The sequence below is a fragment of the Pristiophorus japonicus genome, chromosome 17 (genome assembly GCF_044704955.1).
Source record: "Pristiophorus japonicus isolate sPriJap1 chromosome 17, sPriJap1.hap1, whole genome shotgun sequence".
Classification (NCBI taxonomy): Eukaryota; Metazoa; Chordata; class Chondrichthyes; family Pristiophoridae; genus Pristiophorus; species Pristiophorus japonicus.
The window spans coordinates 84,582,739-84,604,865 of NC_091993.1; the positions used below are offsets into that span (position 1 = coordinate 84,582,739).

At 45.3% G+C, this 22,127-nt stretch overlaps 1 protein-coding gene across 1 annotated transcript in view; it reads right to left on the reverse strand.

The window, feature by feature from the left end:
* Positions 1-397: 397 nt before the first annotated feature.
* The window catches only part of myog (myogenin), a 29,882-nt gene continuing 8,152 nt past the window's right edge, over positions 398-22,127 (reverse strand). The window contains exon 3 of the mRNA XM_070858910.1: positions 398-822. Coding sequence (XP_070715011.1) covers positions 662-822 — 161 coding nt within the window. The 3' untranslated portion in view covers positions 398-661. The remainder of the gene's footprint in view (positions 823-22,127) is intronic.

The window sequence follows — 22,127 nt, forward strand, 5'->3', positions numbered from 1 at the left end:
CGCCGTCACCATCACCTCAATGGGCAGTGCAGTCTTATTGCTGCTGGAAAGCTGTAGGTCTGCCTTTATGAGCTGTCATATCTCTGTCAGCACTTCTTTTCAGAGGCGCAGCCTTTAGGAGATAAGGCCTCTTCCCCCTACTTCTGCGACCTCTACGATTACGTTGAAAATGCTCATCAATAAGCCTTCTTCCAGCTCGACACCGTATAAATATATTAACTAATATGTCCTTGCTATATAGTATAAATGCACACGAGGCCCATACTTGAGAGAAGGTCACTCTGTGACCAGTTACCTTTATTACCAAGATCTCAAGAGACAGACGGTGGGTGGAGCTTCCCCTTTTATACTGGAAAGTCCAGGTTAGGAGTGTCTCCCACAAGTTCGCCCCCTGTGGTCAGTGTTCTCAAGGTGTACAACTTAGGTCAGCTTATACATGGGTTACAATGACAGTTGAATACATGACATCACCTCCCCCCCCCCAAAGTCTTATTGAGATCACAGGTTAAGCCTCTCTGGTGGTTTATGCTCCGTTGTAGAGCGCCTGAGTTGGGGCTCCAGTGGTTGGGCGCTAGCCTAAGTGTCTGCTGTTTGCGTTGCCTCAGGCCTGTCCGGACTGCCCACAGTGATTGGGTCTCCTCCACTTGGTTCTGGTGTTCGGTCACCTGGGTGGAGTAAACTCTACGTCGTGTTCTTCCTCTGCTTCTTCTATAGGGTTACTGAACCTCCTTTTAGTTTGATCCACGTGTTTGCGGCAGATTTGTCCATTGGTAAGTTTAACTACCAAAACCCTATTCCCCTCAGTGGCAATCCATTTGGGCCCTGCAGCATAATTAAGGACAAAAACAGGGTCATTGACATCAATACATCGCGCCCTCGCATTCCTGTCATGGTAGTCACATTGTGACTGACGCCTGCTCTCAACAATTTCTTTCATAGTAGGGTGTATAAGGGATAACCTTTTCATTAGCAGCTCTGCGGGTGGAACCCCTGTAAGCGAGTGTGGTCGGGATCTATTGGCCAACAGGAGGCGTGATAAGCGGCTTTGTAGGGAACCTTCTTGGATTCTGAGCATCCCCTGTTTGATTATCTGCATTGCTCGTTCCACCTGGCCATTTGAGGCCGGATTGAACGGGTGCCGTTCTGACATGGTTGATTCCATTGCCTGCCATGAAGTCCTGGAATTCAGTGCTTGTGAAGCACGGGCCATTGTCGCTGACCAAGACGTCCGGTAGACCATGGGTGGCGAACATTGCCCGTAGACTTTCTACCGTGGCAGAGGATGTGCTTGAACTTAAAATGGCACACTCAATCCATTTGGAGTAGGCGTCTACTACAAACAAAAACATTTTTCCCATGAAAGGGCCTGCGGTCCACATGGATGCGTGACCATGGCTTGGCGGGCCAGGACCAGGGGCTAAGGGGGTGGTTTCCCTGGGTGCATTGCCCAGCTGAGCACAAGTGTTGCACCTGCGAATACAAAGTTCCAGGTCTGCATCTATCTCTGGCCACCAAATGTGTGATCTGGCAATTGCCTTCATCATGACAATGCCCGGGTGCTCATTGTGAAGTTCTCTGATCAACACCTGTCCGCCCATCGAGGGCATGAATACTCGGTTTCCCCACAGTAGGCAATCGACCTGAATCGAGAGTTCATCCTTGCGCCTATGAAACGGTTTAAATTCCTCAGGGCATGCCCCGTACATGGCTGCCCAGGCCCCATTCAGGACACATTTCTTAACTAAAGACAGTAGCGGGTCTTTATTTGTCCAGACTTTAATCTGACGGGCTGTCCCAGGTGAGCCTTTGCTTTCGAAAGCTTCAACAGCCATGGCCATCTCAGCATCATGCTCAGCTGCCCCCACAGTGGTGGCATTGGCACAGTTTTCAGTGCCTGGTCTGTGCCGAATTGTGCAGACATAGGCGGCTAACGTGAGTGCCCACCTCTGTATGTGAGCCGATGCATTCGCATTTATGGCCTTGTTGTCGGCCAAAAACCCGTTAGGGGTTTGTGATCTGTCTCCAGCTCAAATTTCCTGCCAAACAGATCCTGGTGCATTTTTTTTTACTGCATATACACATGCTAGCGCTTCCTTTTCTACCATCCCATAGCCCCTTTCTGCCTGGGACAGACTTCTGGAGGCATAAGCTACGGGCTGTAACTGACCATTGGCATTCACATGCTGCAACACACACCCAACCCCATAGAACGATGCATCGCACGTTAAAACTAGTTTATTATACAGGTCAAATAACGTTAACAGTTTGTTGGTGCATAACAAATTGCATGCTCTATCAAAAGCCCTTTCCTGGCTGTCCCCCCAGACCCATTCGCGACCTTTGCGTAGGATAGCATCGCAAAGAGATCCTCTACTCTCGGTAGCGGGTACTGGTCTTGGAGTGACACCCGATTGATGGTGTCGCCACATATCCTGACCGACCCATGCGCCTTGAGCACTGGCACGATCGGGCTCGCCCAGTCACTAAATTCGACTGGCGAGATGATGCCTTCCCTCAGCAGGCGGTCCAATTCGCATTCTATCTTTTCCCGCATCACGTACGTCACCGCTCTGGCCTTGTGGTGTACTGGCCTGGTGTCCTGGCCTGGCGTCCGGGTTTATGTGAATCACTACCTTGGCCCCCATGAAAATGCCGATGCCAGGTTGAAATAATGAGTCAAATTTGTCCAGGACCTGTGAGCATGATACTCGCTCCACAGCAGAAATTGCATTGACATCGCCCCATTTCCAGTTCATGACAGCAAGCCAACTCTTCCCCAGTAGTGCGGGACCGTCCCCCGGGACAATCCAGAGTGGCAACCTGTTCTCCGAATCTTTGTGGGTCACGACTATCATGGCGCTGCCTAGCACCGGAATAATCTCCTTTGTATATGTCCATAGCAGTGTGTCAATCGGCAATAATTTTGGCCTCCTGGCCTTGGACACCCTTGCGAACTGTTTGATACTTTATCAGGGACTGGCTGGCCCCCGTGTCTAGCTCCATTAATACTGGGATGCCAATGAGGAGCACTTTCATCATTATCGGTGGCGTCCTGGTATATGAACTGTATATGTGTTAAATTAAAAAGTAGGACCTCAAAAGTAGTAGTCTCAGGATTGTTACCAGTGCCACGTGCTAGTCAGAGTAGGAATCGCAGGATAGCTCAGATGAATACGTGGCTTGAGAAATGGTGCAGAAGTGAGGGATTCAAATTCCTGGGACATTGGAACTGGTTCTGGGGGAGGTGGGACCAGTACAAACCGGACAGTCTGCACCTGGGCAGGATCGGAACCAATGTCCTAGGGGGAGTGTTTGCTAGTGCTGTTGGGGAGGAGTTAAACTAATATGGCAGGGGGATGGGAACCTCTGCAGGGAGACAGATGGAAGTAGAATGGGGTCAGAAGCAAAAGATAGAAAGGAGAAAAGTAAAAGTGGAGGGCAGAGAAACCCAAGGCCAAAAGGGCCACATTACAGCAAGATTCAAAAGGGGCAAAGTGTGTTAAAAAGACAAGCCTGAAGGCTCTGTGCCTCAATGCGAGGAGTATTCGGAATAAGGTGGATGAATTAACTGCGCAGATAGCAGTTAACGGATACAATGTGATTGGCATCACGGAGACATGGCTCCAGGGTGAGCAAGGTTGGGAACTCAATATCCAAGGGTATTCAGCATTTAGGAAGGATAGACAGAAAGGAAAAGGAGGCGGAGTGGCGTTGCTGGTTAAAGAGGAAATCAATGAAATTGTAAGGAAGGACATTAGCCTGGATGATGTGGAATCGGTATGGATGGAGCTGCGGAATTCCAAAGGGCAGAAAATGCTAGTGGGAGTTGTGTATAGACCACCAAATAGTAGTATTGAGGTTGGGGACAGCATCAAACAAGAAATAAGGGATGTGTGCAATAAAGGTACAGCAGTAATCATGGGTGACTTTAATCTACATATAGATTGGGCTAACCTAACTGGTAGCAATGCGGTGGAGGAGGATTTCCTGGAGTGTATTCGGGATGCTTTTCTAGACCAATATGTCGAGGAACCAACCAGGGAGCTGGTCATCCTAGACTGGGTGATGTGTAATGAGAAAGGACTAATTAGCAATCTTGTTGTGCGAGGCCTTTTGGGGAAAAGTGACCATAATACATAGAATTCATTATTAAGACGGATAGTGACAAAGTTAATTCGGAAACTAGGGTCCTGGACTTAAGGAAAGGTAACTTCGACGGTGTGAGATTTGAATTGGCTAGAATAGACTGGCAGAGGATACTTAAAGGGTTGACGGTGGATAAGCAAGGGCAAACATTTAAAGATCACAAGGATGAACTTCAGCAATTGTAAATCCCTGTCTGGAGTAAAAATAAAACTGGAAAGGTGGCTCAACCATGGCTAACAAGGGAAATTAAGGATAGTGTTAAAACCAAGGAAGAGGCATATAAATTGGCTAGAAAAAGCAACAAACCTGAGGACTGGGAGAAATTTTGAATTCAACAGAGGAGGACTAAGGGTTTAATTAAGAGGGGGGAAATAGAGTATGAGAGGAAGCTTGCAGGGAACATAAAAACTGACTGCAAAAGCTTCTATCAATATGTGAAGAGAAAAAGATTAGTGAAGACAAACGTAGGCCCCTTTCAGTCGGATTCAGGTGAATTTATAATGGAGAACAAAGAAATGTTGGACCAATTGAACCAATACTTCGGTTCTGTCTTCACAAAGGAAGATACAAATAACCTTCCGAATGTACTAGGGGACAGTGGGTCTAGTGAGAATGAGGAACTGAAGGATATCCTTATTAGGTGGGAAATTGTGTTAGGGAAATTGATGGGATTAAAGGCCGATAAATCCCCGGGTGCTGATAGTCTGCATCCCAGAGTACTTAAGGAAGTGGCCCTCGAAATAGTGGCTGCATTGGTGATCATTTTCCAACAATCTATCAACTCTGGATCAGTTCCTATGGACTGGAGGGTAGCTAATGTAACGCCACTTTTTTAAAAAGGGGGAGAGAGAAAGCGGGTAATTATAGACCGGTTAGCCTGACATCAGTAGTGGGAAAAATGTTGGAATCAATCATTAAGGATGAAATAGCAGCCCATTTGGAAAGCAGCGACAGGATCAGACCGAGTCAGCATGGATTTATGGAAGGGAAATCATGCTTGACGAATCTTCTGGAATTTTTTGAGGATGTAACTAGTAGAGTGGACAAGGGAGAACCAGTGGATGTGGTGTATTTGGACTTGCAAAAGGCTTTTGACAAGGTCCTGCACAAGAGATTGGTGTACAAAATCGAAGCACATGGTATTGGGGATAATGTACTGACGTGGATAGAGAACTGGTTGGCAGACAGGAAGCAGAGAGTCGGGATAAACGGGTCCTTTTCAGAATGGCAGGCAGTTACTAGTGGGGTGCCGCAGGGCTCAGTGCTGGGATCCAGAGAACTTAAGGAAGTCGCCCTAGAAATAGTGGATGCATTGGTGATCATTTTCCAACAAATTATCGACTCTGGATCAGTGACTCTGGATCAGTTCCTCTGGACTGGAGGGTAGCTAATGTAACGGCACTTTTTTAAAAAGTGGGAGAGAGAAAGCGGGTAATTATAGACCGGTTAGCCTGACATCAGTAGTGGGAAAAATGTTGGAAGCAATCATTAAGGATGAAATAGCAGCCCATTTGGAAAGCAGCAACAGGATCGGACAGAGTCAGCATGGATTTATGAAAGGGAAATCATGCTTGACGAATCTTCTGGAATTTTTTGAAAACAATATACATTATACATTAACGATTTGGATGAAGGAATAGAGTGTAATATCTCCAAGTTTGGGGATGACACTAAACTGGGTGGCGGTGTGAGCTGTGAGGAGGACGCTAAGAGGCTGCAGGGTGACTTGGACAGATTAGGTGAGTAGGCAAATACATGGCAGATGCAGTATAATGTGGATAAATGTGAGGTTATCCATTTTGGGGGCAAAAACACAAAGGCAGAATATTATCTGAATGGCGGCAGACTAGAAAAAGGGGAGGTGCAACGAGACCTGGGTGTCATGGTTCATCAGTCACTGAAAGTGGGCATGCAGGTACAGCAGGCGGTAAAGAAGGCAAATGGTCTCTTCCTCCCCTGAGATAATTGTCTGGGCTATCAGAGTTGCCACTTCCAAGGTCAAGTCTTTGGTCTCAATCAGTTTCCTGAAAACCTCAGCGTGCCCAATGCCCTCAATAAAAAAAGTCTCGCTGCATCTCCGCTCTGCATGCATCTGGAAACTTACATGGGCTCACCAGTCGCCGGAGATCTGCCACGAAGTCTGGAACGCTTTGCCCTTCTCGCCGCCCATGCGTGCAAAACCGGTGTCTCGCCATGTGCATGCTGCTCGCCGGTTTAAAGTGTTCCCCGATCAACTTACTGAGCTCTTCGAACGTCTTGTCTGCCGGCTTCTCTGGCGCTAGAAAGTCCTTCATCAGGTAGTACGTTCTGGATCCACAAACCGTCAGGAGATGAGCCCTGTGTTTGTCGGCCAAATCCTGCCCCAACCATTCCTTAGTGACAAAACTTTGCTGTAGTCTCTCAATAAAGTCGTCCCAATCATCACCAACACAGTACCTCTCTTCTGTGCTGCTAATGGCCATGCTCGCGTGGTTTAAATCCCAGTTTCTCGTCACCAATAATATGTCCTTACTATACAGTATAAATACACACGAGGCCCATACTTGAGAGAAGGTCACTCTGTGACCAGTTACCTTTATTAACAAGAACTCAAAAGGCAGACGGTGGGTGGAGCTTCCCCTTTTATACCGGAAAATCCAGGTTAGGAGTGTCTCCCCCAAGTTCGCCCCCTGTGGTCAGTGTTCTCAAGGTATACAATTTAGGTCAGCTATACATGGGTTACAATGACAGTTGAATACATGACAGTAACCATCATCAAGGGCTGACATTGTATGGACCCCATCTTTTAAAATGTCCTTTAAAATGAACTATAAACTCACATAAAACTTCACTATGAAAAACACCCTTCTCCCAATCCTTTTCGATAGTGAATTAGCCAAGACAGCAATGGCCACTATATACTTGGCTTATGTCCCAAGACAATGACAGATGGTTTAGTGACCCTTCTGGAAAGTGCACACGTATGGATGCTGAGTGAGAACACGCTGCACCTGGCCGTGCCTTTCCCTACCCGCCCCCCAAACAGCCTGCTCTATGGAGGTTAGGCGAGGGAATGGAGAAAAGCTGAGGAGGGTGCAAAAAGGAAATGAAAAGATGGTCAGTGGGCAACTGAGATTTCTTGCTCTTTAAAACTTAAATAAAACGGGCACAATTTGTTAGCTGCACGAGACATCGATTGGGAAGGAACCTTAAGCATTGCCAAACGAACATCATTGTAATGTCAGATTGACGCAGCTATGCAGCACTGGAGTGGTGTTTCAAATCAGTCTGACACAAGACCTCGGAATATAAATTCAAGTGATAGAGTGTGGCACTATTTGTTCTTTAACAAATTCTTCACTTTCCATGGAAGGTTGGATTAGATTTATAGATGGCGTTTTAAAGATCCGTTTTATAGATGGCACCGTTAGTGCTGGGTCCGACCTGGGTGCAATTACTTTTTGCTGCAGTGGCTCACACACGCAAAACAAGGTGCACCGACAGAGAAAGCTGTCGGGGGCATCGCTCGGCAAATCAAGGATTTTTTAAGGTAAATTTTGCACAGAGTGGAATGGAAGTATGGGAGAGCGGCTTTGATGACGCGCTTGGGGCAGTCAGCATCAGCGGAGCGGAAGTGGAAGGGAGGTGAATTTGGATTGTGGCGGTCAATGGACTGCAACGCGACGGCCGCTCGACTCCACTGCATAGCCATTGCAAAACAGCAGTAATGGGCCTTATCCAGACCCTGAATTTTGACCCCCATGTGTCAAAATGATTTGATTACCGTAATATCACTGGTATCTAGGTGGGACAGTATAAATCTTGTATTGTGTATTCTTTATGGCAAATTATTGGCACTATGCTTTAACTATCCTTTGTTAATCTAAGACGCGAATGGAAATAAAAATTGCATTTAACAAACCAATTACATGTTGGCCTGGAATTTGCGGTCAGCAGCGAAGCAAAGGCAGTCGATCCTGGCCCCAAAGTGTGTTTTTCACAAGGATCTCGCGATCCCCGTGACGAGAACTTCTGGTTTTCCGACATTCAATTCAAATCAACGATGTTTAGTGGGGATCCCCTTGTGCAAACTGCTTTGACGTCAATAGGCTATTTGAGCAGCCAATCAAAACGCAGAATTCTCACAGACAGCGAACAAGGAAGTGAGTAGACTCTTAAAATTCTAACTTTTAAAAAATGTTAGCGAGAGCAAAAGAAAAATTGGGGCTCTCACATGGGGAAAAAGACAAACCTGAACCAAAGATGGACAAAACCTTAAATATATAATTTTTGTTTAAAAGTTTCTTGAAAATTTAAATTTTTATTTAAATGGACAAATTTCAAACTGCACAAAATTCAAATTAGTTTTCCAGGCCCTTAGCAGTAATAACGCTGTTAAAACGCCTGTTACACCTAATTCCTTTGGGTCTAACATTTAGTGGGGAATTTAACAGCGATATTACTGTGGAAGTGCCAAAGTTTTTGTCTGTTTCCCTGATTGGGATAAAGACAGATTCCCGGCTCTGCATGTGGTGGGGGAGGGCACGGTGGGGGGAAGGGGCATGTGGGGGCACAGCGCAGCCTGTTTCAGAACTGTCAATGACAGACCGCAACTTCAGGATTTTCACATGCACCTATGCATGCATAAAATCCCAAGGTTGCGGTCAGTTTCAAAGACAGAATTATGGCAGCCTTCGCCAGTTTGCCGCCCTCCCGATCGCAATCCTGGGCCGCTAAGTCCGTAAAAGTTATTTAATTACAATATTTGGTGTAGAATTTCCTGAAAAAATGACTTGCTCCAGGTGCACCTTTATCAATAACCAGTTACGGTAAAATAACATCAGTGTGATAGAAACATAGAAAATAGGTGCAGGAGCAGGCCATTCGGTCCTTTGAGCCTGCACCACCATTCAATATGATTATGGCTGATCATGCAACTTCAGTACCCCACACCTGCCTTCTTTCCATTCCTCCTGATCCCTTTGGCCGTAAGGGCCACATCTAACTCCCTTTTGAAAATATCCAATGAACTGGACTCAACAACTTTCTGTGGTAGAGAATTCCACAGGTTCACCACTCTCTGGGTGAAAAAGTTTCTCATCTCGGTCCTATATGGCTTACCCATTATTCTTAGACTGTGACCCCTGGTTCTGGACTTCCCCAACATCGGGAACATTCTTCCTGCATCTAACCTGTCCAATCCCGTCAGAATTTTATATGCTTCTATGAGATCCCCTCTCATTCTTCTAAATTCCAGTGAATATAAGCCTAGTCAATCCAGTCTTCATATGTCAGTCCTGCCATCCCAGGAATTATTCTGGCGAACCTTCGCTGCACTCCCTCAATAGCAAGAATGTCCTTCCTCAGATTAGGAGACCAAAACTGCACACAATACTCAAGGTGTGGTCTCACCTTGGCCAACTGCAGCAAGACCTCCCTGCTCCTATACTGAAATCCTCTCGCTATGAAGGCCAACATATCATTTGCTTTCTTAACTGCCTGCTGTACCTGCATGCCTACTTTCAATGACTGATGTACCATGACAACCAGATCTTGTTGCACCTCCTCATTTACTAATCTGTTACCAGTCAGATAATAATCTGCCTTCCTGTTTTTGCCACCAAAGTGGATAACCTCACACTTATCCATATTATACTGCATCTACCATACATTTGCCCGCTCACCTAACCTGTCTAAGTCTCTTAGCATCCTCCTCACAGCTCACACTGCCATCCACCTTAGTGTCATTTGGAGATATTACATTCAATTCCTTCGTCTAAATCATTAATATATATTGTAAATAGCTGCGGTCCAGCACTGAACCTTGCGGTACCCCACTTGTCACTGCCTGCCATTCTGAAAAGGACCCGTTTATTCCCACTCTTTGCTTCCTGTCTGCCAACCAGTTCTCTATCCACGTCACTACATTACCCCCAATCCTATGTGCCTTAATTTTGCACATTAATTTCTTGTGTGGGACCTTGTCAAAAGCCATTTGAAGGTCCAAATACACCACATCCACTGGTTCTCCCTTGTCCACTCTACTAGTTACATCCTCAAAAAATTCTAGAAGATTTGTCAAGCATGATTTCCCTTTCATAAATCCATGTTGACTTGGACCGATCCTGTCACTGCTTTCCAAATGTGCTGCTATTCCATCTTTAATAATTGATTCCAGCATTTTCCCAACTATCGATGTCAGGCTAACCGGTCTATAATTCCGTTTTCTCGCTCCCTCCTTTTTTTAAAAAGTGGGGTTACATTAGCTACCCTCCAATCCATAGGAACTGATCCAGAGTCCATGGAATATTGGAAAATGACCACCAATGCATCTACTATTTCTATGGACACTTCCTTAAGTACTCTGGGATGCAGATTATTAGGCGCTGGGGATTTATTGGCCTTCAATTCCATCAATTTACCTAACACCATTTTTTGACTAATAAGGATTTCCCTCAGTTCCCTCAGTTCCTCCTTCTTGCTAGACCCTCGGTCCCCTAATATTTTCGGGAAGTTATTTGAAAACAGAACCAAAGTATTTGTTTAATTGGTCTGCCATTTCCTTGTTCCCCATTATGAATTCATCTGATTCTGACTGCAAGGGACCAACATTAGTCTTCACTAATCTTTTTCTCTTCACATATCTATAGAAGCTTTTGCAGTCAATTCTTATGTTCCCTGCAAGCTTACTCTCCCTCCTAATTAAACCCTTAGACCGCCTCTGCTGAATTCTAAGTTTCTCCCAGTCCTCAGGTTTGCTGCTTTTTCTGGCCAATTTATATGCCTCTTCCTTGGATTTAACACTATCCAGAATTTCCCTTGTTAGCCACGGTTGAGCCACCTTCCCCGTTTTATTTTTATGCCAGACAGGGATGTACAATTGTTGAAGTTCATCCATGTGATCTTTAAATGTCTGCCGTTGCCTATCCACCGTCAACCCTTTAAGTATCATTCGCCAATCTATCCTAGCCAATTCACGTCTCATATCATCTTAGTTACCTTTCTTTAAGTTCAGGACCCGAGTCTCTGAATTAACTGTGTCACTCTCCACCTTATTGAAGAATTCTACCATATTATGGTCACTCTTCCCCAAGGGGCCGCGCACGACAAGATTGCTAATTAATCCTCTCTCATTACACAAGACCGAGTCGAGGATGGCCTGCTCTCTAATTGGTTCCTCGACATATTGGTCTAGAAAACCATCCCTTATACACTCCAGGAAATCCTCCGCCACAGTATTGTTATCAGTTTGGTTAGCCCAATCTATATGTAGATTAAAGTCACCCTGATAACTGCTGTACCTTTATTGCATGCATCTCTAATTTCCTGTTTGATGCCATCCCCAACCTCACTACTACTGTTTGGTACACAACTCTCACTAACATTTTCTGCCCTTTGGTGTTTCGCAGCTCTACCTATATAGATTCCACATCATCCAAGCTAATGTCCATCCTTACTATTGCGTTAATCTCCTCTTTAACCGGTAATGCTACCCCACCTCCTTTTCCTTTCTGTCTATCCTTCCTGAATATTGAATACTCCTGGATGTTGAGTTCCCAGCCTTGGTCACCCTGGAGCCATGTCTCCGTAAGCCCAATATCGTGCGATATGAGCATTACTGTGATCATGGTTACTCTATTTTGCATACGACCATAAAAAATAGGAGCAGGAGTAGGCCCTATGGCCCTTCGAGCCTGCTCCATCGTTCAATAAGATCATGGCTGATCATCGACCTCTACTCCACTTCCCTGCCTGATCTCCATATCCCTTGATTCCCCTACACTCCAAAAATCTATCTATCTCAGCCTTGAATAGTCAGAGACTCAGCATCCACTGCTCTCTGGGGCAGAGAATGCCAAAGATTCACAACTCTCTGAGTGAAGAAATTCCTCCTCAACTCTGTCTTAAATGGCAAATCCCTTATCCTGAGACTGTACCCCCTAGTTCTAGACACTCCAGCCAGGGGAAACATCCTCTCACAGCATCTACCCTGTCAATCCCCGTCAGAATCTTGTATGTTTATTTTGTTTCTGTTTCCCTCATTCTTACCACACCAACTGAAGTGCAATCTGGTGACAAAATAAAACGGAGCCAATAATGCCAACTATAATCAACCGCAGTGTGGTAACTGACAGATTTTCAAACGCATGAGTCTCGGGTGCAGAGATTTCTGCGCACCATGCTGCTAGTGATTTAGGGTCTGTCTGGGGAATCTAGACTACCACACATACTTTGTAAGCCTCCTCCAATGTATAGGATTTAAGGAGAGCTCCCTCCCAGGGGTCCTCTCTAGTTTCATATCGAGGGATGAAGAAGCACGGCGATATGAAGCAGCTGCTCTTTCAGCTGCACAGCTTCTGAAAGCAGCACGAGCTGCGTATACCTCACGTGGCAGCATCTCTGCCTGACTCAGATTGTTAATGAGATCTAGACATAAAAGAAACTACTGCTAATTGGAAGGGCTTTGTACGTAAAATATGATTGATCGTTTCATTATTCTCAGGATAGCATTTGGTGTCGGTAATATTAATTTTGACTTCCTCGAATTTCTTTTGACAAGAGAATATTTGCTTTGTTCCACTAAACTCATCTTTTAACAAAACTATTACAAAAGGTAGCACAGACTAGCATTCAGGAATGATCCACACTGATATAATGGAGCTCCTCACTGATGGACATGAGTAAAGCAGCTTGACAAGTTTCAGGATTTGTTTGATCATTTTTGCACAGTAATGATTTGGAAATGAGTTACATTTATGTAGTGTGATTTAGGGCCCATGCAGGATTAGGATTCTCCTTGCAATAATATGCTACAACCACTGAGAAAAAGAAACATGTATGTGTTATTGTGCCAGGCTAATGAGGACGTGTTTACACAATGACGAGGAACAATCAGCAGGTCAGGCAGCATCTGTGGAGAGAGAAATAGAGTTAATGTTTCAAGTCGATGATCCTTCATCAGAACCTTCAGGTCATCGACCTGAAACATTAACTCTGATTCTCTCTCCATAGATGCTGCCTGACCTGCTGAGTATTTCCAGCATCTTCTGTTTTTATTTCAGATTCCAGCATCCGCAGTATTTTGCTTTTGGACTAGGAACAGTAGTTAATTTGTATCTTGTCTCGGGCTTCCTATGAACATCCACATCTATTATTGTCAGGTTGACATATTCATTTGAGCCCAGCATGCACTGTTTGTTGAGCATCCACTCTCACTGGTCATGGTGGGTAGGGGGTGTAGCTGGTTTTATTGTCAGGTCTATTGGCAAATCACTAAACAGCAAAGAAGTTGGAGTGATAGCTCACCTACTTCCTGTGGTTAGAAGTGATGTAAAGAAGGGCAAAACTCATGTTCAAAAGTCAGTCAGTCAGTCCAATTAGATCTGGGAAGGAGCGCAGTCTTGAGCGTGATGAGGGATAACTCATTTACCTTGTGCTCAGAGCTGGTCAGAATCAGAGAACTGACTGGAAAAGTTAGGTTATCTCACTAACTTAGGGTAGTGTGGTATGGTTACTCGTCTTAATCAAGAGGAAGGATTTGAGGCTAAGTGAAGTACGTCAGTTTTGATTATAACTATTGCTTGATATGTTCAATGGCTGTTTGTAAAATAAAGCTGCTTAACAATTCATATCTGACTTCATCTCACCATAATGTTTTCAGTCTACCTACTGAAAGATTGGAGATTGGTTGGCATATGTGAAAGGCATGAAGACGGTACTGTTGTTAGACCTCTGGGTTACACCATTTTATGATTAGATATTGAGTATATGGGCACACTCCTGAACCTAAGACACAGGGACCACTTAAGGAAGTGACTAACACCAATGAACGCAAGAGAATATCTAAGGTAGAGCTGAAATTTGTAACAGCTCTTTGGTGGCATGAGGTAGAAAAGGCCATAAGACAGCTAAAAAACAACAAAGCTATGGGAGTGGATGGAATCCCTGCTGAGGCACTGAAGTATGGCGGGGAGGCACTACTGGCGTGAATACACGACCTTATCTCTCTCCTCTGGAGGGAGGAGAGCATGCCGGGAAATCTTTTTAAAAAAAGGGACAAGTCAGACTGCGGCAACTACAGAGGAATCTCCCTGCTATCAACCACTGGGAAAGTCATCGCTAGAGTCCTCCTCAACCTTCCACCCGTGGCCGAGGAGCTCCTCCCGGAGTCACAGTGCGGATTTTGGCCCCTCCGGGGCACAATGGATGTGATTTTTGCAGTGCAACAGCTGCAGGAAAAATGCAGGGAACAGCGCCAGCCCTTATAGAAACATAGAAAATAGGTGCAGGAGTAGGCCATTCGGCCCTTCGTGCCTGCACCGCCATTCAATAAGATCATGGCTGATCATTCCTTCAGTACCCCTTTCCTGCTTTCTCTCCATACCCCTTGATCCCCTTAACCATAAGGGCCATATCTAACTCCCTCTTGAATATATCCAATGAACTGACATCAACAACTCTCTGCGGCAGGGAATTCCACAGGTCAACAACTCTCTGAGTGAAGAAGTTTCTCCTCATCTCAGTCCCAAATGGCCTACCCCTTATCCTAAGACTATGTCCCCTGGTTCTGGACTTCCCCAACATCGAGAATATTCTTCCCGCATCTAACCTGTCCAGTCCCGTCAGAATCTTATATGTTTCTATAAGATCCCCTCTCATCCTTCTAAATGCCAGTGAATAAAGGCCCAATTGATCCAGTCTCTCCTCATATGACAGCCCAGCCATCTCTGGAATCAGTCTGGTGAACCTTCGCTGCACTCCCTCAATAGCAAGAACGTCCTTCCTCAGATTAGGAGAACAAAACTGTACACAATATTCCAGGTGGGGCCTCACCAAGGCTCTGTACAACTGCAGTAAGACCTCCCTGCTCCTATACTCAAATCCCCTAGCTATGAAGGCCAACATATCATTTGCCTTCTTCACCGCCTGCTGTACCTGCATGCCCACTTTCAGTGACTGATAAACCATGACACCCAGGTCTCGTTGCACCTCCCCTTTTCCTAATCTGCCGCCATTCAGATAATATTCTGCCTTCGTGTTTTTGCCCCCAAAATGGATAACCTCACAATTATCCACATTATACTGCATCTGCCATGCATTTGCCCAATCACCTAATCTGTCCAAGTCACCCTGCAGCCTCTTAGCATCCTCCTCACAGCTCACACCACCACCCAATTTAGTGTCATCTGCAAACTTGTAGATATTATACTCAATTCCTTCATCTAAATCGTTAATGTATATTGTAAAGAGCTGGGGTCCCAGCACTGAGCCTTGTGGCACTCCACTAGTCACTGCCTGCCATTCTGAAAAGGACCCGTTTATCCCCACTCTCTGCTTCCTGTCTGCCAACCAGTTCTCTAATCACATCAGTACATTACCCCCAATACCATGTGCTTTGATTTTTCACATCAATCTTTTGTGTGGGACCTTGTCAAAAGCCTTTTGAAAGTCCAAATACACCACATCCACTGGTTCTCCCTTGTCCACTCTGCGAGTTACATCCTCAAAAAATTCCAGAAGATTCATCAAGCATGATTTCCCTTTCATAAATCCATGCTGACTTGGACTGATCCTGTCACTGCTTTCCAAACCCTTCACTCCCTTATCGCTCAAAAAGCTATCTATCTCCACCTTAAATATATTCAATGACCCAGTCTCCACTGTTCTCTGGGGCAGAGAATTCCACAGATTTACGACCCTCTGATAAGAAATTCCTCCTCATCTCAGTTCTAAATGGGTGACCCCTTATTCTGAAACTGTACCCCCTAGTTCTAGATTCCGTCACAAGGGGAAACATCCTCTCAGCATTTATCGTGTTGAGCCCCCTCAGTATCATGTTTCAATATGATCATCTCTCGTTCTTTTAAACTCCAATGAGTATAGGTCCAACCTGCTCAACCTTTCTTCATAAGTCAACCCCTTCATCTCAGGAATCAACTTAGTGACCCTTCTCTGAACTGCCTCCAATGCAAGTATATACCTCCTTAAATAAGGAGACCAAAACTGAACGCAGTACTCCAGGTGTGGTCTCAACAATAACCTATACAGTTGTAGCAGGACTTCCCTACTTTTCTATTCCATCCCCCTTGCAATAAAGGCCAACATTCCATTTGCTTTCCTGATTACTTGCTGTACCTGCATACTAACTTTGGTGTTTCATGCACAAGGACCTCCAGGTCCCTCTGTATTACAGCATTTTGTAACCTCTCTCCATTTAAATAATTTGCTTTTTTATTTTTCCTGCCAAAGTGAATAACCTCACACTTCCCCACATTATACTCCATCTGCCAAATGTTTGCCCCCTCACTTAGCCTGTCTATATCTCTTCGCAGATTTTTTGTGTCCTCCTCAGAATTTGCTTTCCCACCCATCTTTGTATCATCAGCAAACTTGGCTACATTACACTCGGTCCCTTCATCCAAGTCATTAATATAGATTGGAAATAGTTGAGGCCCCAGCACCGATCCCTGCAGCACCCCACTAGTTACCGTTTGCCAACCCGAGAATGAACTGAGAATTATCCCGACTCTCTATTTTCTGTTAGTTAGCCAATCTTGTATCCAAGGTAATCTCGTATATTACCCCAACCCTGTGAGCTTTTATCTTGTGCAGTAACCTTTTATGTGGCACCTTATCGAATGCCTTCTTGAAATCCAAATACGCCACATCCACAGATTCCCCCTTATCCACCCTGTTCGTTACATCCTCAAAGAACTCCAGCAAATTTGTCAAACATGATTTCCCTTTCATAAAACCATGCCGACTCTGCTGGAGGCAGAAACAAAATTGGAAATAATTCCATATGCACCACCCTAACTGTCATAATTTGATTAAACTTCGTAATGTCATAGCTTCTTAAAAACAAGATTAGTTCTCACTACCCTTAACACTAGACAATGAATTTTAAAATGGCTGTTTTTCCTAGAAATTGCTCATTGCTGTTAATTAATGTGCTGTATTATATTTTAGTTTGCTTGTTCTGGTTAATGCAAAGTCCAAGACATGTACAAATATGCCTACAATAGGGAGACCAAGAGTCCTGCTCCCAGGCCATTTTACATGAACATAATTCAAAAGTGTTTATTCCTCTAATTCTCCTTGTGGGATAGATAACCCTGGGTAACTCCATGGCAAGCTGTAATGTGCAGTGGTAGCATGTGGGCTAATAGCGGTTTTCCCACAAACTGAACACCCAATATCAGCATGCCACCACAGGAAAATATGAACATCATCAAGAGAGATTTGGAGAGAGTGTTTGGATACAGACAGAGAGAGTTGAAATAAAGTCTTGCATTTATAGAGAGCCTTTCACGATCTTAGAATATCCCAATCATTTTACAACCAAGAAGTTATTTTGAAGTGTAGTCACTGTTGCAATGTAGGAGGCCAGGAAGTATTACGTCATGTTGAAATGTGAGAAAAGCGACAGACAATATGTGCACAGTAAGTTTCCATATACAGCAATATATAAATAACCAGTTTTAGATGTTGATTGAGGGATAAATATTGGCCAGGACACCGGAATAACTCCCTTGCTCTTTTTTGAATCGTGCTGTGAGATCTTTTACGTTCACCTGAAAATCCAGTTGGGGCCTCGGTTTAACGTCTCATCTGAAAGGCAGCACCTCCAACAGTCCATCACTCCCTCAGTATGCACTGAGGTGCCAGCCTAGATTATGTGCTCAAGTCTCTGGAATTGAACCCACGACCTTCTGACGTCGAGATGAGAGTGTTACCACTGAGCCTGGATGCTTTGAATACCTCCCAAATGATGGTGTACATGGCCTTCTTCGACCTTACAAAGGCCTTTGACACTGTCAACCACGTGGGTCTATGGAGCATCCTCCTCCATTTTGGATGCCCCCAAAAGTACGTCACCATACTCCGCCTGCTCCACGACGACATGCAGGCTGTGATCCTTACCAACGGATCCATAACAGACCCAATTCATGTCCGGATAGGGTCAAGCAGGGCTGCGTCATTGTCCCAACCCTCTTCTCAATCTTCCTTGCTGCCATGCTCCACCTCACAGTTGATAAGCTCCCTGCTCGAGTGGAACTAAACTACAGAACCAGTGGGAAGCTGTTCAACCTTCGCCATCTCCAGGCCATGTCCAAGACCACTCCGACCTCTGTCATCGAGCTACATTACGCGTACGACGCCTGTCTCTGTGCACACACAGAGGTTGAACTCCAGGACATAGTCGACGTATTTACTGAGGCGTATGAAAGCATGGGCTTTATGCTAAACATTAGTAAGACAAAGGCCCTCCACCAGCCTGTCCTCGCCGCACAGCACTGCCCCCCAAACATCAAGATCCACGGCATGGCCCTGGACAGTGTGGACCACTTCCCCTCTCTCGGGAGCCTCCTATCAACAGGCATTGATGACGAGATCCAACACCGCCTCCAGTGCGCCAGTGCAGCCTTCGGCCACCTGAGGAAAAGAGTGTTTGAAGACCAGGCCCTCAAAACTGTCACCAAGCTCATGGTCTACAGGGCCGTAGTAATACCCACCCTCCTTTATGGCTCAGAGACGTGGACCATGTACAGTAGACACCTCAAATCGCTGGAGAAATACCACCAACGATGTCTCCACAAGATCCTGCAAATCCCCTGCATTCTCGTCCAGGCCAACATCCCCAGCATTGAAGCACTGACCACACTTGATCAGCTCCGCTGGGCAGGCCACATAGTTCGCATGCCAGACACGAGACTCCCAAAACAAGCACTCTACTCTGAACTCGTCCACAACAAACGAGCCAAAGACAGGCAGAGGAAATGTTAAAAGGACACCCTCAAAGCCTCCCTGATAAAGTACGACATCCCCACTGACACCTGGGAGTTCTTGGCCATAGACCGCCCTAAGTGGAGGAAGTGCATTCGGGAGGAAGCTGAGCTCCTCGAGTATCGTCGCTGAGAGCATGCAGAAATCAAGCGCAGGCAGCGGAAGGAGCGTGCGGCAAACCAGGCTCCCAGCCCACCCTTTCCCCCAACGACTATTTGTCTCACCTGTGTCAGAGACTGTGGTTCTCGTATTGGACAGTGCAGCCACCTAAGAACTCATGTTAAGAGTGGAAGCAAGTCTTCCTCGATTCCGAGGGGCTGTCTATGATGATGATGATGATGGTTATCAAGTGTTGACAGTCTTTGACCTCCACCACAAATACCGTACCCTCACCATTGATTCAGTTAATCAAACCACCCTCCTCCACCGGCCATTGACTCAGGCTGTACCAGACTATACTCTTTACTCTTTTATCGGAAAGATTGCCTAACTCCAGCCCTGCCCTTCAACGAGTTAGCCATCTAAATTCTACGTTCTGGATCTCCTTCACTGAACCCATCCATCTCTCCATCTTCCTCTCCTCCTTTAAAACCCTCTGTAAAACCCAGCCCTTTGATGAAGCTTTTGGTCAACCCTCCTAATTTCTTGTTCTTTGGTTCAGTATCCATTTTTGTTTGATTACGCCTCTATAAAACATCTTAGGATGTGTTTCTACATTATGGGAGCAATATACGTGCAAGTTGATGTTGTTTGGTGGAGTAAATGAAAGAGGAAGTACTTTTCATGAGCACGCACATAATGTTCATAAAATCATTAATATATTTTATAACTGTAAAATTTTAAACATCTTTCGCAAACATAACACACACTTATCAATATGATATTTTTATATCTAAAGAAAAAAACTGCAAATGCTAAATTTATGATTAAAAACTGAAAATGCTGGAAATACACAGCACATTCATCAATATCTGTTTTTTTAAAAAAAAGCTGATGATTCATTGTAGCCTTTCTTCAGAACTGGAAATTGATATTTCCTTATTCTGCTGATATGAAGTAAATTGCAGAGATTAAAGTTTTGATGCAAGGAGATTTAAGTCCTTTACTTTTAATAGAAGTCACTTTAAACAAGCAGGTCTCATGTGAATCCGTAGAGAGGCCTCAGTTTCTGACCTGCTTGTGTCACCATGATCTTGGGTCAGCTAACGAACAAGTGCTTCTGTGACATTGGAGCAGCAGCTGCTGTCACTGCTACCACAGTTCTAGCTTTCATCGAGGTCAAAATTCAGTATCGCTTCGTTTGGGGGCGATAACTGAGGTGAGGTGGGACTTCCTGCGCCTGACACGGAGGCCCCACCCCTGCCGCGAAATTGGGGTTACCGACCCGAGAGGAAGTGGAGCGCGATGACTGGCGCTCCGCTTCCTCTCGGGGGCCGTACCAGGGCGGTAAGCGCCGAATTTTCCAGCGATTCGTGGCCCCTCCGTTAAAGACCACACCGCTTTGCAGTGGAGCGATGTTTGATGAGAATGCTCAAACTCTTGTTTTAAGCCGCAAGACCTCGAATGATGAATCCATTTTCACGGGTTGTCGGCAAATCTCATAAAGTCCTACTTATAGCGGAGGGCACAAATAGCACCAAGGCAGCGATGTTCACCAGGGATGTGAGGTGCCATGGCCGCAGCCTGACACAAAAGCGGCGTGCCGGGCTGCACCCTCACGGCACGGACCCTGCTAAATACACCACGAATGGCCAGACCGGTAAGTCGGCCGGGAAAAGAAAATGGCGCTGCGCATCTCCCCTTTACTTTTCGCCCCGTGAGCGGAGTGTGGCCTGCTTCGTGACTCGTGAGGCTGGTGCTCACATCTCCCGCAGCGGTCTCACCATGGGGCAAAAAAAGGGTTGCTGCGCACGCCGATGACATCACGATCGCCGGCTCAGGGCGCTACTGGTCTTGTGCCTCCGCTAACTCCCACACAATTTCATGGGAGCTGATAGCGCCCCCCCCCCCCCCCCCCCCCAAGGCAAGAAATACTTTGCGCCCCAGGGGCGCTAACGGGGCACAAACTATACAAATTACTCCTCCATAGACTTTAAAGGACTGGCATCACCAATTTTGCCGGTTTTAGGCCATCACAGTTCTTGGAACAGCTAGATATAACTGACATTTATATAATACTTTATCACATCCTCCAGAATATTACTTCCCAAACTCTTAGTTGTATGAGAAATGGTCAATTTTTATTTGCTGAAGGAAGTAATTTTTAATTTGGTTTTCAGATATGTCTTTTTTGCTAGTTCACATTAAAAATTATTTCAATGTGACCAGTGATGCTGTTGTTGTCCATGGGACTGCACCCTTCTCCATCTTCTCCATGTATCAGTGTTTCACTGGTCAGACCACATCTGGAGTACTGTGCTCAGTTTTGGTCCCCCCAAATGATGGGTGATGTCAAGGCCTTGAAAAATGTCAAGTGGAGAAGCTACAAGAATAATTCCCAGAACCTCAGCTACTAGGATAGGCTCAAGGACCTGGGTCTATTTACATAGCGCAGACTTTGCGGTGAACTGATCGAGGTCTATAAGATAAGAGGGATGGGGAAGGTAGGTGGGACGGAAGCAGTGTCATGTCATGCAGCTCTGGTGTAGGGTCAGCTTGATGGACCAGCTGATCTTTTCCTGCCCATCAGTTTGTTTGTTCCTATGTAACACGGTAAACTACTGTGCGTCTTATGAATGTAATGCTGCCACTTTAAAATGTACGTTTTATTTTGATGCTAAAAGAAAAAGCAACATTGAAATCAGTATTAGCATTTTTTTTGTATTGTCTGGCTAACTGGTTGGCTGAGGTGGAGGTTTACAGGACTCTGTGGGGCATTTCTGTAAACAAAGATTCCAGCAAAACTGAAATACAGGTGTTTTTTAATATTAAAGAACTCTGTAGGTAAACATCAAGCCATGATGGAACTCATCCAAACAGTTATCCTTTCCATTAATAAAATGAATACGCTTGGTTTAAAACTACAAAGATAATCTTGCCACCAGCAGGAGCAAGAGGCATGCAGAGAAAACAAATGGAATTCAGAAGTTCAGGGTTTTACAGGGCTGTGATAGTAAACAGTTCCTGCCATTGTTTCCGCACTGTTACTTTCAAACTGAATCGCTGTGTAGTGATGTTGTGATGATTAACAGAATGCAAAAGGTCTACTCTCAAGT